The sequence below is a fragment of the Vanacampus margaritifer genome, chromosome 12 (assembly GCF_051991255.1).
Source record: "Vanacampus margaritifer isolate UIUO_Vmar chromosome 12, RoL_Vmar_1.0, whole genome shotgun sequence".
Lineage (NCBI taxonomy): Eukaryota > Metazoa > Chordata > Actinopteri > Syngnathiformes > Syngnathidae > Vanacampus > Vanacampus margaritifer.
The window spans coordinates 18472893-18485801 of record NC_135443.1 but is presented as its reverse complement, the minus strand read 5'-3'; the positions used below and the strand labels follow the sequence as shown (position 1 = coordinate 18485801).

Genomic DNA, 12909 nt, shown 5'->3' with positions numbered 1-12909 from the left:
TTTAAAGATATATCACAACGTTGAAAAGTATTGTTGTAAATATACAAAAAGTTTCCCTCAAAATTTCACATGAGTTTTTAAATGTTGTTAAATGTTTGACAACATGCTGCTGTTATTTATAGCCTTAGTCATAAGAGCGTCCTTCAAAATAATCGTCATCTATAGCTCTTTTTTCCCCATTTTATTTTATTATAAAATGCAGGCCAAAGAGCATATAATATTGTTAGTTTTTAAGTGTGCGGGAGAATCCATGACGCTATGCGACATGTTACAAAGAAGAAAGTAAACCTAAATGAAGCATCTCAATCAGGTTGGCAATTGACGTAATTTGAAGAATAAGAATAAAACCACAGTTCGTTACTTTTTCCTTTTTAAATAAGTGTGGTCTTGCGTGAAAGCTCAACAATTAAAGCCGTTTGTGTCACAACTTGGAAAGTTACAGTTTCAAGTGTTCTTTCCTCGGCCTGTTATGTTTCTCGTGCAGTTTGGTGATCGTGTGTGAAGAAGACTTGCTTGCTTGCGTGCATGACCTCCAAAAGCAGCGCTGACCGCCTGTGGAGACGCTTGGCTGTACGCCCCCTGCATGCAACAATCGTCATACTTTTATTTATGTGCCTGTCACGTTTTCTGCACTTGGAGAACTCAGGCTGAGCACTGAAGTCTCATCGAGTTCATATGTTGTGCAGTGACCTAAATACATCCACATTGTCCATACACGTACCGATTTGTGTTTGTAAAAATGTGCAATAGATAAGTTCATCATCAAACATTAAAAATATATAGGCCCTACTCGTGATTTTTTTGTAGTGCATTGGATACATGCATACGTCAGGTTATTTTATTTGAATCACCTAAAAATGTTGTCACTATTTAAATAATGGCAAGGTAAAGGAAATAAAATAGGCATACGGCTGTGCTGCTTTAGCAATACTGCAATGCCTGTGCATAATTATTCCTCAGTAAATGTATTCAATTACAACCATAAAACACACCACAACCATACAATTACAAACATGATGATGGAACTACAATACAAAGTACTATAAAAGTACCAAGTAGTAAATATGTTTTCTCCTTAAATTATATTTTTGTTTTTGTCACATTCTTGTGGTGAAAATCAACTCAAGTCCCAATTATGTGCCAAAGAGGCCAATCTAAAAACGGGTTCATTGTTTCTTATGAGATAGAAACGTGATAATCAACGTAAATATTTATGGGGAAAACACTAGTAGGCCATAAAACAATCCACTGAAAATACTAAATACAGTTTTCAGATACAGCAAAAGTATGCTCTGTTTTCAAGTAAAAGTGAGCTACTTGTGTAAGAACAAACTCTGATTCATCTCTTGGTCTTCCATCAGATACAAAAAGTCTACACACCCCTATTAAAAAGCCAAGTTATTTATTTTAGACCAAAAAAGAATTAAATAATTTAAAAACTTTTCCGAGCACTATGTGACCTGTGACCTGGCATCTTCATTGAAAACACATGAAATCCCCTTGAAGAAAAACTGAGATGACAAGACTGTGCAAGTGTGCACAAAAGATGTGTTCAGAATTAACCATGCAGTCACATTCAAACCAAATGCATGGGAGTCACAATTTCCACCATTTATAGTGCCAGGGTTGGCTTGACTTTTATGCCATCAAATCAATGTTATAGCATGATCTAAGTCACAAAAATTGCTAAATTAGTTCATGACAACAACTGAAATAAATAAACCTTATGCACCGAGTGGGTTTTTAGCCTGGTAAAAGATACAACTAATTATTCTCAACAAAAAAATCTCTTAAGACCATGGATGGGGAATACTTTGCTTATATTGACTCATGGTTCATGTTCCTCCATGATGCTGCTGTCCCTGCTTTTTTTCCCAGTCTTCTAGAACCTCAGAATCTCAGTCAATCAAGACTTCAACTGACATCACCCTTTTTACATCTTTTTTTTTTTTTTTACATTATAGTTGTCAACTGCTATGACTAGAAGTATAATGAGAAAAGTTTTCAGTTCCACCAAAAATTTCTTTGACTTTTTGTAAGACAGCGCCTAGCTGATCTCACAAACCACTGCTATATTTGAAAATGGTGTGCTTAGACTTTTTATATCCACTGCAGCTCCCTTTCAAAAAAATTGTAAATAGGTTTCTTGATTGTTAATTGTGTCAACAGAAATTAATTCCATATTCAAGTACATCTAGCCCACTTAAAAGAAGAAAAAAAAAGTGTGACAAATTTTGCTGATGGATGTTTTTTGTTGGTAGTTGGGGGGTGACTCCTGCCACCATCGAAATCTGTGCAGGTGCTTGTCTATCTTTAGGCCAAGGTGAGTATTAATTTTGTTTGTTACCTGTTGTTTTTTACAGTTTGTAAATATTTATAGTCAAAGTCAGAAATAATTTCTCAAGTAAAGTACAACTTGGAAAAACGACTCAAGTAAGTTACTTTTTCCCATGCAACACTCATGGTTGTACTTCCTTGATGTGGTGCGTGAGGGTAGGGACGACAGGAGGGACAGTGACCTCCTTTCCTCCACCCCTCTCTGCAGCCTCTCACAAGTGCTGCCTCTATGCGCATGCGCCTTGGTGCGCAGATGTAAAAAAAAAAAAAAAAACACTCGGAGGGGCGGGAGTCCGGGGGTGTTTGGATGGGTTGGGGTTGCGGGGTGAGACCAGCGGGACAAGAAGACAGATTGTGAGGGAAAAGGTGACCAACCTCCATTGTGGTCTCCATTCACAGGCTGGGAAGAGTTCAAGTGTGTTTCAAGATGCAGAGAGCACATCCACGATCGTCCTGCTGGTGGTTGGCATCTTTGCTGCTGCCAGTCATCTCCACCTCTTCCTCTTCTTCTTCCTACTCCTCGTCCTCCTTCCCGACGTACCAGCGAGCGGCAGCCAGCGGGACTCGAGCGGGATTCCTGGGAAGAACGCTGGTTCTGCTGGACGTCAACACCCACAGTCCCACCCGAGTCCTCAACGACAACTTTCTCTCCCTGCAGCTGGATCCGTCGATCATCAGTGACGGCTGGCTGGTCTTTCTCAGGTACCTTTTGCGGAACATTTCTTATGCAAGTTCAGAAGGTGTTAATCCATGTCGGGGAAAACGAAAACAACCAGTGCTCAGCAGATTTATTGCATTTGCACATCGAGTAAAAATAAATAAATAAATAATAATTCAAATAAGTTTTAGCTCAAACCTTCCATGATTTTTTTTAAAAGTCATTTTTGAGAAATTCGCTTTGTTCGCATTACGTGCAGGGAGTATGAAGAGAACAGTCAAATTCCCAAAATTATTACAGTTATGTCACTCATGTCAATGAGAATCATGAAGCATTCAGAGGTTATTTGAACGTTTATTTTGAACTTTGGGAAAAAATAAACACGAGGCAAGGAAATACTTTTGCATTCTCAAATTAACCATTATTGAACAATGCTTAAAATTGGCATGCATGGACAAAGTTCAAACAATAACAAAACAGTCAACCAAATAATTATAAACATAAACAAATTGTCAACAACACCATCTTGTTTTGTTTTGCCTAAGTCTGTCATTAAACCCTTGTAAAAACATATGCCTTGTTTATTTGATTTTGTCAAGCAAGCATTCTAAGACATGACAAAAAAAAGTTTGCGCTGATCATGACGCATTCGCTGATAATTTATAAATTAAAAAGAATATATACTATAACCTATACCATGGAAAAAATAATTAAGCCTGGATACTACCAACCAAGACGTGGTATAGCCTACATTGCACGTTTTATATTTAAATTAGTCTGTTTTAATTGTGGTTGTAAATTAATAATATTGATGGCCATTAATAACAAATGAATTAAAAATTAACTTAAACTCCTCCTTACCAAACAAAATAATAATTCAATGAATCAAATAACCAATAAAACATATTCATCTGATTTCATCTGAAAATCCAACGGCAAATAAAAGGATTACATTTAAAAAAGGTTAACAAATTAAAAAGTTGATTTATTAACTCTTTAACTCGCTGTCTGACTGCAGACTCAACGAGGATAAAAACAGGAAAGGAAAAAAGTCTGTCAATAAAGAGAACTATCGAAGCACCACAAATGGTTGTTTTACAAAAGAAACAAACGAAAAAAATCAACCTTAAAATTTTTGGACGACAACCCGGATAAACTAATTGAAATTTTCTCACAGCTCCAAGCGTCTGGTGACCCTGGCGAGAGGCTTGTCTCCCGCCTTCCTCCGCTTTGGCGGCAAGCGGACAGACTTTTTACAGTTCAACAACCAGAAGAACTTGGCTAAATACAGAGGGCCCGGGCCCGACTACTACCTGAAGAACTACGACGATGGTAATAAAAAATTTTTTTTTTTTATATATATCTTATACCTTATATATATATATCTTACATTAATAATTCAATTTATTAAGTCATTAATTTTTTAGCCGGAAGCCCATGGGGGGTTAAAATATTTGAAAGGCAATTTATAAGCGTCTTTATCACTTAATGGTTTATAATTAGACTATATGTGGAAAACGTAGAATCATGGTTACACCAGACCAATTGACATGATAAGTAATATTTTATATTTTTGACAAAGATACTTTGTACAAGAAAAGGTTAAATATTTAAATTGGCATTCAGTTTTAGAATATGGTTTTAATGTCTGGGTGTATTAAAAGCAAAAATGGTGACACTGTGGAGAAGTGGGTAGCACATCTGACTCACAGTTGTGAAGTTGGAGGTTTGAATGCCGCCTTTTTGTGTGGTGTTTGCATATGCTCCGCAGTATGGCTTCCACGCTCATTCCAAGAACATGCACCGTTCATTGACAGCATGAAATTGCCTATAGGTGTGAATGTGATTGGTTGTTTGTGTATATTTATGTGCTGCAATGGGCTGGCAAAACATTCCAGAGTGAAGTCAGCTGGGATAAGCGACAGCTCTCCCATGACAAGGATAGGAAAATTATACAAAAGGTATATTTTTAGTATCTAACCCAACACCCTCCCACGCCACCCGCACCCCTAGCACTATACTGTATTTTGTGGGTTGAATGCTTATTTTCTGTCAGTTCCTTTGTAGTTTATCTGTTTTTTTTAATTGCATAAGAGGCAAGGTCAAATGCTGACACGGGTCATATGGCCCCCGGACTACGGATTCCCCACCTCTATATTAAAGAAGTACTTCCTTTCTTTATTTATTGGGCTACAGATATAGTGCGCAGTGACATTGCAATGGACAAGCAGAACGGTTGCAAAGTGGCAAGCCACCCAGATATGATGCTGCAGCTCCAGCGAGAGAAGGCGGCCAGCACGCATCTCGTCCTGCTCAAGGAGCAACTGTCCAACATCTACAGCAACGTAACAATAACAGGTAGGAGATCCCACGCTCAGACGCATGTGAAGTATGCTTTCTTTCAGGCAGAAGCATTACTTTTGTTGATTGAACACATTTCGGATCTTGATGTATGCGCACACAGAGGGTTAGCGTGCCAATATAAACTGTCAGCTTTCAGAATGACAAATCCAAATTGACGAGGAGGAATGTTGGGATGGATCGAGGGGCTTAAACATACTGACGTTTCTGCCGGTTAGAATTAACTCAAGTTGACCACAGAAGTCCGAGACCCCATTTTGGGGTGGGCTGTCTTTCTTGTCTGTTTTTATGGTTGACTGCAGTGGAAACTCGGAACTGCGCAAGATGAGAAATTTGTCTTTGAAAATAACTGCAGTCTATGGAATGATTCAGGAACATGTGTGGTGCTGCATTTATAGTGGAAACATTTCCATAAGGTTTGTTGTTCTTTTGTAAACTCATTCTGACGTCTAAACATGTTCCGAGAGGAAGTGAGCTCCACCTCTACGAATTAACGATTGCACCCGTGTTTTTGTTGCTATGGCCAGCAAGTACACCTATTGTAAACATTACAGTGGCTCTTTTCGGGAACCAACCAACAATTTTTGAAAACGTTAATATGAACAAAATTGAGTTGTGTTCACGGTATATGAATGATGAATGAAATATAAATTAAATCCACCATCAGCCCACAACGCTCACATGTTGCTGCTGCAGTTTCAATTTGTCTCATCTGTTGCTCTGTACTCCGTGTCCCTGCAGTCAGAGCGTGCTCCTTCACTCCTATTTTTAGGCCGATATGATAAAAATGAGAAGAAGAGAGAAAAAAAATCACTGTATAACTGTATTCAAATTCTAGTTTATACCTGTAAAAAATTTCAAGGGTATTTTTAAACAAATTATAGAATATTTGGTACAGAGAAAAAGTATACCATGTTAAGTTGAAAAAAATAAATACATCAATAAATAAATAAATAAATGTTAACATTCTTCTGGTTTAATTCTTCTTAGAAAGTCAGTGTCACATCACTGGTAAGCTATTTTTAGAACAAACACATAGTCAGGGCTGGACTGGCCATCTGGCATTCAGGACAGATGCCCAGTGGGCCAGCCTCTTTTGGGGCAGATGCAGTACTTTTTAATTATTTTTTTGTAGATTTTAACCACAAGAGACTGGCCCACAATTTAGAAGGACCAGTCCATTAATCCATTTCGAATATAGATAGCAAACTGAAACATCAACAATAAACATCAGTGGCAGAAATATATGTTAGAGCCTATGCTGGGACTAAGTCAAAATGCCAAAATTATTCTTTTGTGCCAGTCCAGCCCTGCACATGGGCTACTTGTTTTGTCATTGGGACTAACTAATAACTGCTGGCACAATTTTTATGTATTTTTTTAAGGACATTGCACATAGCAAAAAGGCAGCCGTGTTTGCAGTGTCTCATATGTCTTACTCCTCCTCTCTTCTGTACGTAACTGCTCTCTGCTCGCCAGAGAAGAAGAAAAAAACATTAATTGGAATTGTCTTATTTACTCAACTCTGCAAGCTGCCAATCATATTGTGCCATGCTAGACAGCCCCTAAAACATGAAAAGACCTAATTACCAGTAACACGGCAGTTATTGAAAACTTGACTTTTTGAAACTACGGTAAATCGGGCCCTATTTTGTGGTACTCTGAATAACCAAATGGCACATTCCAACAAGTTTCCAAACGATCGGCGTGGCGCACAGCATGCTCAGAGTGTATTTCTGAACACACCCCAAATCTCCTCGTCTGTACTTTGTGTGTGCACCCTCAGTGCAAAAAACAAACAAACTGGCAACTGAATATTAGTGGTGCAACAGATCACTAAAGTCACGGTTCGGATCACGAATTTGAGTCACTGATTGGTTTGTTTTTCGGATCAGCCAAAAAAAAAGAAAAGAAAAAGAAAAAAAAAAGAAAAGAAAAAAGCTAAATAGTACTTTGTCTTCATTTATGTTATAAAGCTCATTTTCCATTAAATTAAAAAACAAAAATAAATTCTAAATGTCTAATATAGCTATGTAAGATTTAGTGTCTTCATTTATTTTGTAAATTGCCTCTTTCCATTAAAAAACAAAATACAAAATAAATTCAAAATGTATAATATAGCCGTTTAGAATTTAGGAACACAACTTTTAAGTGCAACATGAGGCAGAAACATTCTTATTTTTACATGGTTAATTTGTAAAATAACAAGGTATTAATGGCTTGAAGTTGTGTTTCTATAATCTTAACAGCTAAGTTTGACATTTTGAGTTGAATGTTTTTCTTTTTTAATGGGCAAAAGTGTTTTATAAAATAAATGAAAACAAAGTTCTTTTTATCCTTTAAAAAAAAATTAAATAATGAAAAGACCTCAACGTGCAATTTAAGGCACATTCCCTTCCTTTAAACATGGAAAGTGAATTACAAAGTAGCCCTGGTCCAGAATATTGAACAAATAATTCAAGTAAACCAGGTACCAGCTGTCAAACTTATCGTCCAGCACGCTGAAGTTGCACGGTCGCGCTCCCGTCAAATCATCTTTTCATCGTCTTACCAGCCGGCAGCCAGACCCTCGGTTTGCTAACAGGTAGCCGCTAGCCACTTAAATCGGAGACTTCTATAAAATGACTGCGTAATTAATTAGCGGTATCTTAGCGTCCTAAATTAGCGATTAAACATGAGTTGGGGGTAGCGTTGTGTTGAAGATGGTCGCAACTACAATGTCAATCAACTACGATACAGAAACGTCTAAAAGAGAAGTTAGCCATCATGCCACGATGTGGGCGAACTTCAAAGTAAAAGTGTACTAAGGCTATTTGCATTGCGGTCAATGTATTACTGTATGTGGTCAACTTTATTTTGAAGTTAGGCTTAGCGTGTTACGTTGAGTGTGTTTCAGCTTCCTTGACATTTCAGAATGGACTGTGAATGCACATTTTGTTTTTCTTTTGTTTTTTTTCCCCTCACCAACCAATCCTCGGATCGGGTGTGATCTGAACCGTGGAGCCTGATCCGATCCGACCACGGATCAATGATGATGCGTTGCGCCACTACTGAATATACGCACTCTCTCTGACAATGAGAGCACCACTGCCACCTACTGTAGTGGGTGTGCAATTACATTTGATCACGGCAAAAACAGCATGTTCCCCGAGGTCACACACGCTTCTCCTGGCATTGCCAAATTATTTAAGAATGACTGCGGTAAAATTAGGCAATTCTGCCTCAGTGTTCTCTATTCTTGGAGCAAACCCAGATTTGGGGTTATTATTCAAAGTTGACCATGACAAAAGTGAGATGGCATTTGTATAAGTATTTCTCAAAATATGTTTTATACGTTATAATAGCTGACATTCAGTAGTCCTGCAAAGGGTATTCAGTATTTGTCGTGGTTCTAACAAATGTTGTATGCGTCATCCGAGACATTTGTGCTGACATCACCGCTCATCTAATTATCCAATTGTGGAATGCTGTGTGACAGCACACACAATTTTGTGGGCTCTGTGTGAAAGGCCAAGGTAAATTCTGGATCTTCCATTATTGCTCTGATGCAACAATTTTACATAATCTTGTCATGATAGATGCAAATGATAGATGAGATGCATGTAACTGTGGCTAAGAGAAGAAGAGAAGGGTCTCCACAAAACTGTGTCTGCTCCAAGAGAAATACCTCAAAATGTCTGTAACAATGAACGTCAGTGGTCTGTAAGTAATGAAAAATGTTAGGATCTACTGAATAATAGACCACAAGCATTCAATGTCAGTTTGGTTGCTTCCCACCCTTAAAAGCATGCAATAACGATTGAACGTTTTCCCGAGGTGTTTTGTAAGCCAAATGGTGTTTGGAAAATAAATGTGGAACTCCAGGCTTCAAATAACAACTAACCGGTGAGAGAAAATCTATAAATCACATTCTTTATGAATGCAAACATGATTACATTCACAGACATAAGTTGGGTTGATCATGAAATGAATTGTGGTTGTCTCTTGAGCAAACTTTGATAAATTACAGAAAGTGAGACGAAACCCAAATTCACGTCAGAAATCATACTTTGGAGTCATACTTTTTTACTCGAGGGATTCACATAGTGTCTGGTTTCAATTCTAACTATCTGTTATGCTGATCATATTGTTCAAATGCACCAAAAATAAATGGCAAATATGAAGTATTCTTCAAACGTGAATAATGATGGCCTAATTCAGAAATATTAACGCAGGCAGTGGGATACGTGATCATAATAAATCCCTGCTGTATGTTGTTTTGCCGCGTAGCTTGAGCATTGTGTTTCTGATTTATTGTATCCCGACTGAGCATTGTGTCCTTGCAGACGTGAAACTGTGATCGAGTAGTAGGACAAAGAGTGGAACATTTCTTCCTCCAAAGATATTTATTTGTTTTGGTTCAGTTCAGATTGATCCCTCTCTCCAAACATCACTTTGTTCCTTGGATTTTATTTCACATTGTAATTAATTAATTGATAACTAAATACGTTATTTCACATTTTATTTGGTTGTTACTATTTTAATCAGCTATTTAATAGCATTGTACTGTTTTCATTATCGCAACAAAAGCGCCTTGATGCATTAATTTCATATCAATGCGGATGACGAATGACATGCGCCGAATTATATTTGTTGTTCGGCGACAATATAGCAACTGACCATGGTTATTGTCAAACTGGTTAATTGGCAGGCCGATTTAATCGGCAGATATTATTTGTTTTAAAATTGTGAAAAAAAATCGACCAATGTTTTTTAGCGACGTAACGATATATCCAAACATCACGAAACAATATTATTACAATATCCGATATGAAGGTCGCGATATGATAATTATCACGATCCCCTTCATATGACGATTAGCGTGGATTTTAAGCATAGAAGGGCCAAAACATGCCATGTGAAAATTAAACTGCACTAAAAAAACTAGCCACCAGAGGGTGCTAGAACTGCACTAATGGAAATCAACCTGAGTTTTTTAACAGTTGTGATGCTTTTAATATCGTGACATGACGACGACGATATTGTGGCAATTTTAATATCGCGATTACATGATATTGCCGTTATCGTTACATCCCTAATGTTTTTTGCTGATTTAAAAGTTAATGACATTAAAAACAAGGTAAACAAATACTAATACAAAGTATTGTAAAACAGTCAGATGTTCTGCCTGTAATTCATATATTTTTTATTGTAAGAAAAAGACTATTATTTTATTCATTATTTAATTTTTAATAAATCAACTGATTAATCAGATATAATAATTTTATTCTGGCAAAAATCAGAAATTGGCATCAGCCTAAAAAAAAATCTATATTGGTGAGGCCCTGCTGATTACATCTATTTTCATCAATTTCTCTGGGGAACAATGTGTGTAAAAGAGGTCAACCAGTATCATGCAGCATGTTGCGTTGAACCTTTCAAGGATCCACTGTACATTTTTGGGGTCAAATACCTTGAAAGTGACGCGTGAGTAATGTAATTGTTTGCTTGGAGATCAGATTATTATATGTAGCTTAACGCTGTGTAAACAGGCTTTACTGTTAAAACCTCACATTTTTGTGGTGGAAAGAGTAATAAGGATCGGGGATTAAGGGAGGTGTTTAAAATGGTCTGGTAACAATCAGCCAAGATCCTATGTGTGTGCGTGTCTGTGTTTGTGTGTGTGTGTGTCTGAGCAGGTGGTGTATTAAAGGCCCATTTTAACAGTCTTGCTCCATCTCATTTCCACTCACCACTGTTTGACTTTTGACCTACGCTTGTTAGAGGCAGAGCTATCAATAATGGCATGCGTACAGCTCATACACACACACACTGGGCAAAAAAGACAAGGTCACGGTCAGTGTCATCTGGTGTCTTTTTTTCCAGTCGCCCATCTCACACCTCTTCCCTAATTACCACTCATGAGCTTACTGTTATTGTTGCGCTGTATATTGACACTTCATGTGAAAGTCCAATGTTTATTTGACTCTCCAGAGAATGAGGTGATCAGTCTGCCAACCAGTCACCTCAAAGGGATGTGTCCGTGTGTTTAAGGCTTAAAAGATAACCTTGAGGAATCTAGGAATTTTTTGTTCTGTTATTCTTGTCATAAAGAAAATCTGCCAGGACCAAAGCAACACATGTAACACATGTAATAGACACTATATTTTTGCTAAATGAAAGTTCTGAAAACTGGAGTTTTGTGGTTATTATAAGTGATTAACTCGCAGAAGTCGTCCGAACATGTACACTTTAAAAAGAGAATTGTTGACCAACTTAATTGAATTGTTTCAATTGGTAAATTAAGTTAATCCAAGTTAATAATTAATAATGAGCTCATTAAGTTTATTTAATTGAGTTCATTAAACTTTATATATTCATTTTGGGATTAACTGAATTCAATTGTGTGTTACCAATTGAAGCAACTTAATTAAGTTGTTCAACAATTTTCTTTTTAGACTGACTCGTTTTTCCTGGGTAATATTTGCAGCCCCTGGATTGGCTGGCAACCAGTTCAGGGTGTACCCCGCCTACTGCCCGAAGCCAGCTGGGAAAGGTCCCGCGACCCTTGTGAGGAATAAGCGGTTAAGAAAATGGATGTGTGTTTCCAGCCAGTCAGCTTGAAAGGAGATTTGCATGTAGTGGGAGAAGATATGTTGATACAACATGGATACCTTAATCTTGCAAATCAGGGTACTGTAGCTCCAAAGGACTTTTTTTTTTGTTCTCCGTTTCGTTTGTTCTCATTCTGTTCTGTTCTTGTTCGAGGCCTGAAACTATTATGAAAATGCTATGCAAAAGTCATTTGAAACTGCTAAAAATTGCTAGAAAAGAAAAGTCCACAAGCTCTGATTTTAAAATGGACATTCTCGGATAGTTGGTGTGTAGGCTTTGTGTGCTGTAGACCAAAGACAAGAGAACGCATGGGCAAGACAACCTCTCTGAGGAGGATAATCATTACAAACTTGTGTGTACCGAATGTATGACAGGCCCAACCAGTATACATTTTATGGCTACGCGCTGATAGGCCTTAAATAAAACAGCAATATTTTGTTGGATGAGTCAGTAGTTGGCTTTATATGCCGGCAGCTGTTAGTGAGCTCCTTTCCTTTTTCTCTCATTCTCAGTCTGATCTCACATTGATGGGATCATGTGACGTGAATGTTTACAGCCTTTAATCAGTCGTTAGGTTTAAGTAAACATTGCACAGACGACATGAGACACCAATACCCGAGTCTTGCTGTTTGAACTGACACAAAAGCGCAGCCATCAAACGTAGAAGCCTCACTGCTGAGAGCTGTTGGCCTCTAGAGGAACATGACAAGAATGACAATTAAGCTTTACTAAACGCATGGGGCTCAGCATCTGTATGAGTTTTGTAAGTGAGACAATCTTAATTAACACTAGTTTGTGGTGCATTTCGTTTGTGTAATGTGTGATATTTAAAACCCTCCAAATCCGAAGCTGCGGCGACAGGACAACACACTTGTTTTTCAAATTACCGTAATTCCTGAACCGCTAGCGCTAGCAACGTAATTCCAATGGCTTCTGAAAGCAGAGCTTTACGTAGATAC

The 12909-nt window shown here is 37.7% G+C and overlaps 1 protein-coding gene across 2 annotated transcripts in view; it reads left to right on the top strand.

Moving 5' to 3' along the window:
• hpse2 (heparanase 2) overlaps positions 1-12909 on the top strand; it is a 56500-nt gene that overhangs the window by 2297 nt on the left and 41294 nt on the right. The window contains exons 2-5 of one of the 2 annotated variants that reach the window (XM_077581389.1): positions 2262-2323; positions 2737-3039; positions 4173-4327; positions 5192-5353. In XM_077581389.1, coding sequence (XP_077437515.1) covers positions 2765-3039; positions 4173-4327; positions 5192-5353 — 592 coding nt within the window. In that variant the 5' untranslated portion in view covers positions 2262-2323; positions 2737-2764. The remainder of the gene's footprint in view (positions 1-2261; positions 2324-2736; positions 3040-4172; positions 4328-5191; positions 5354-12909) is intronic. The other variant, XM_077581388.1, reaches the window with a different exon arrangement.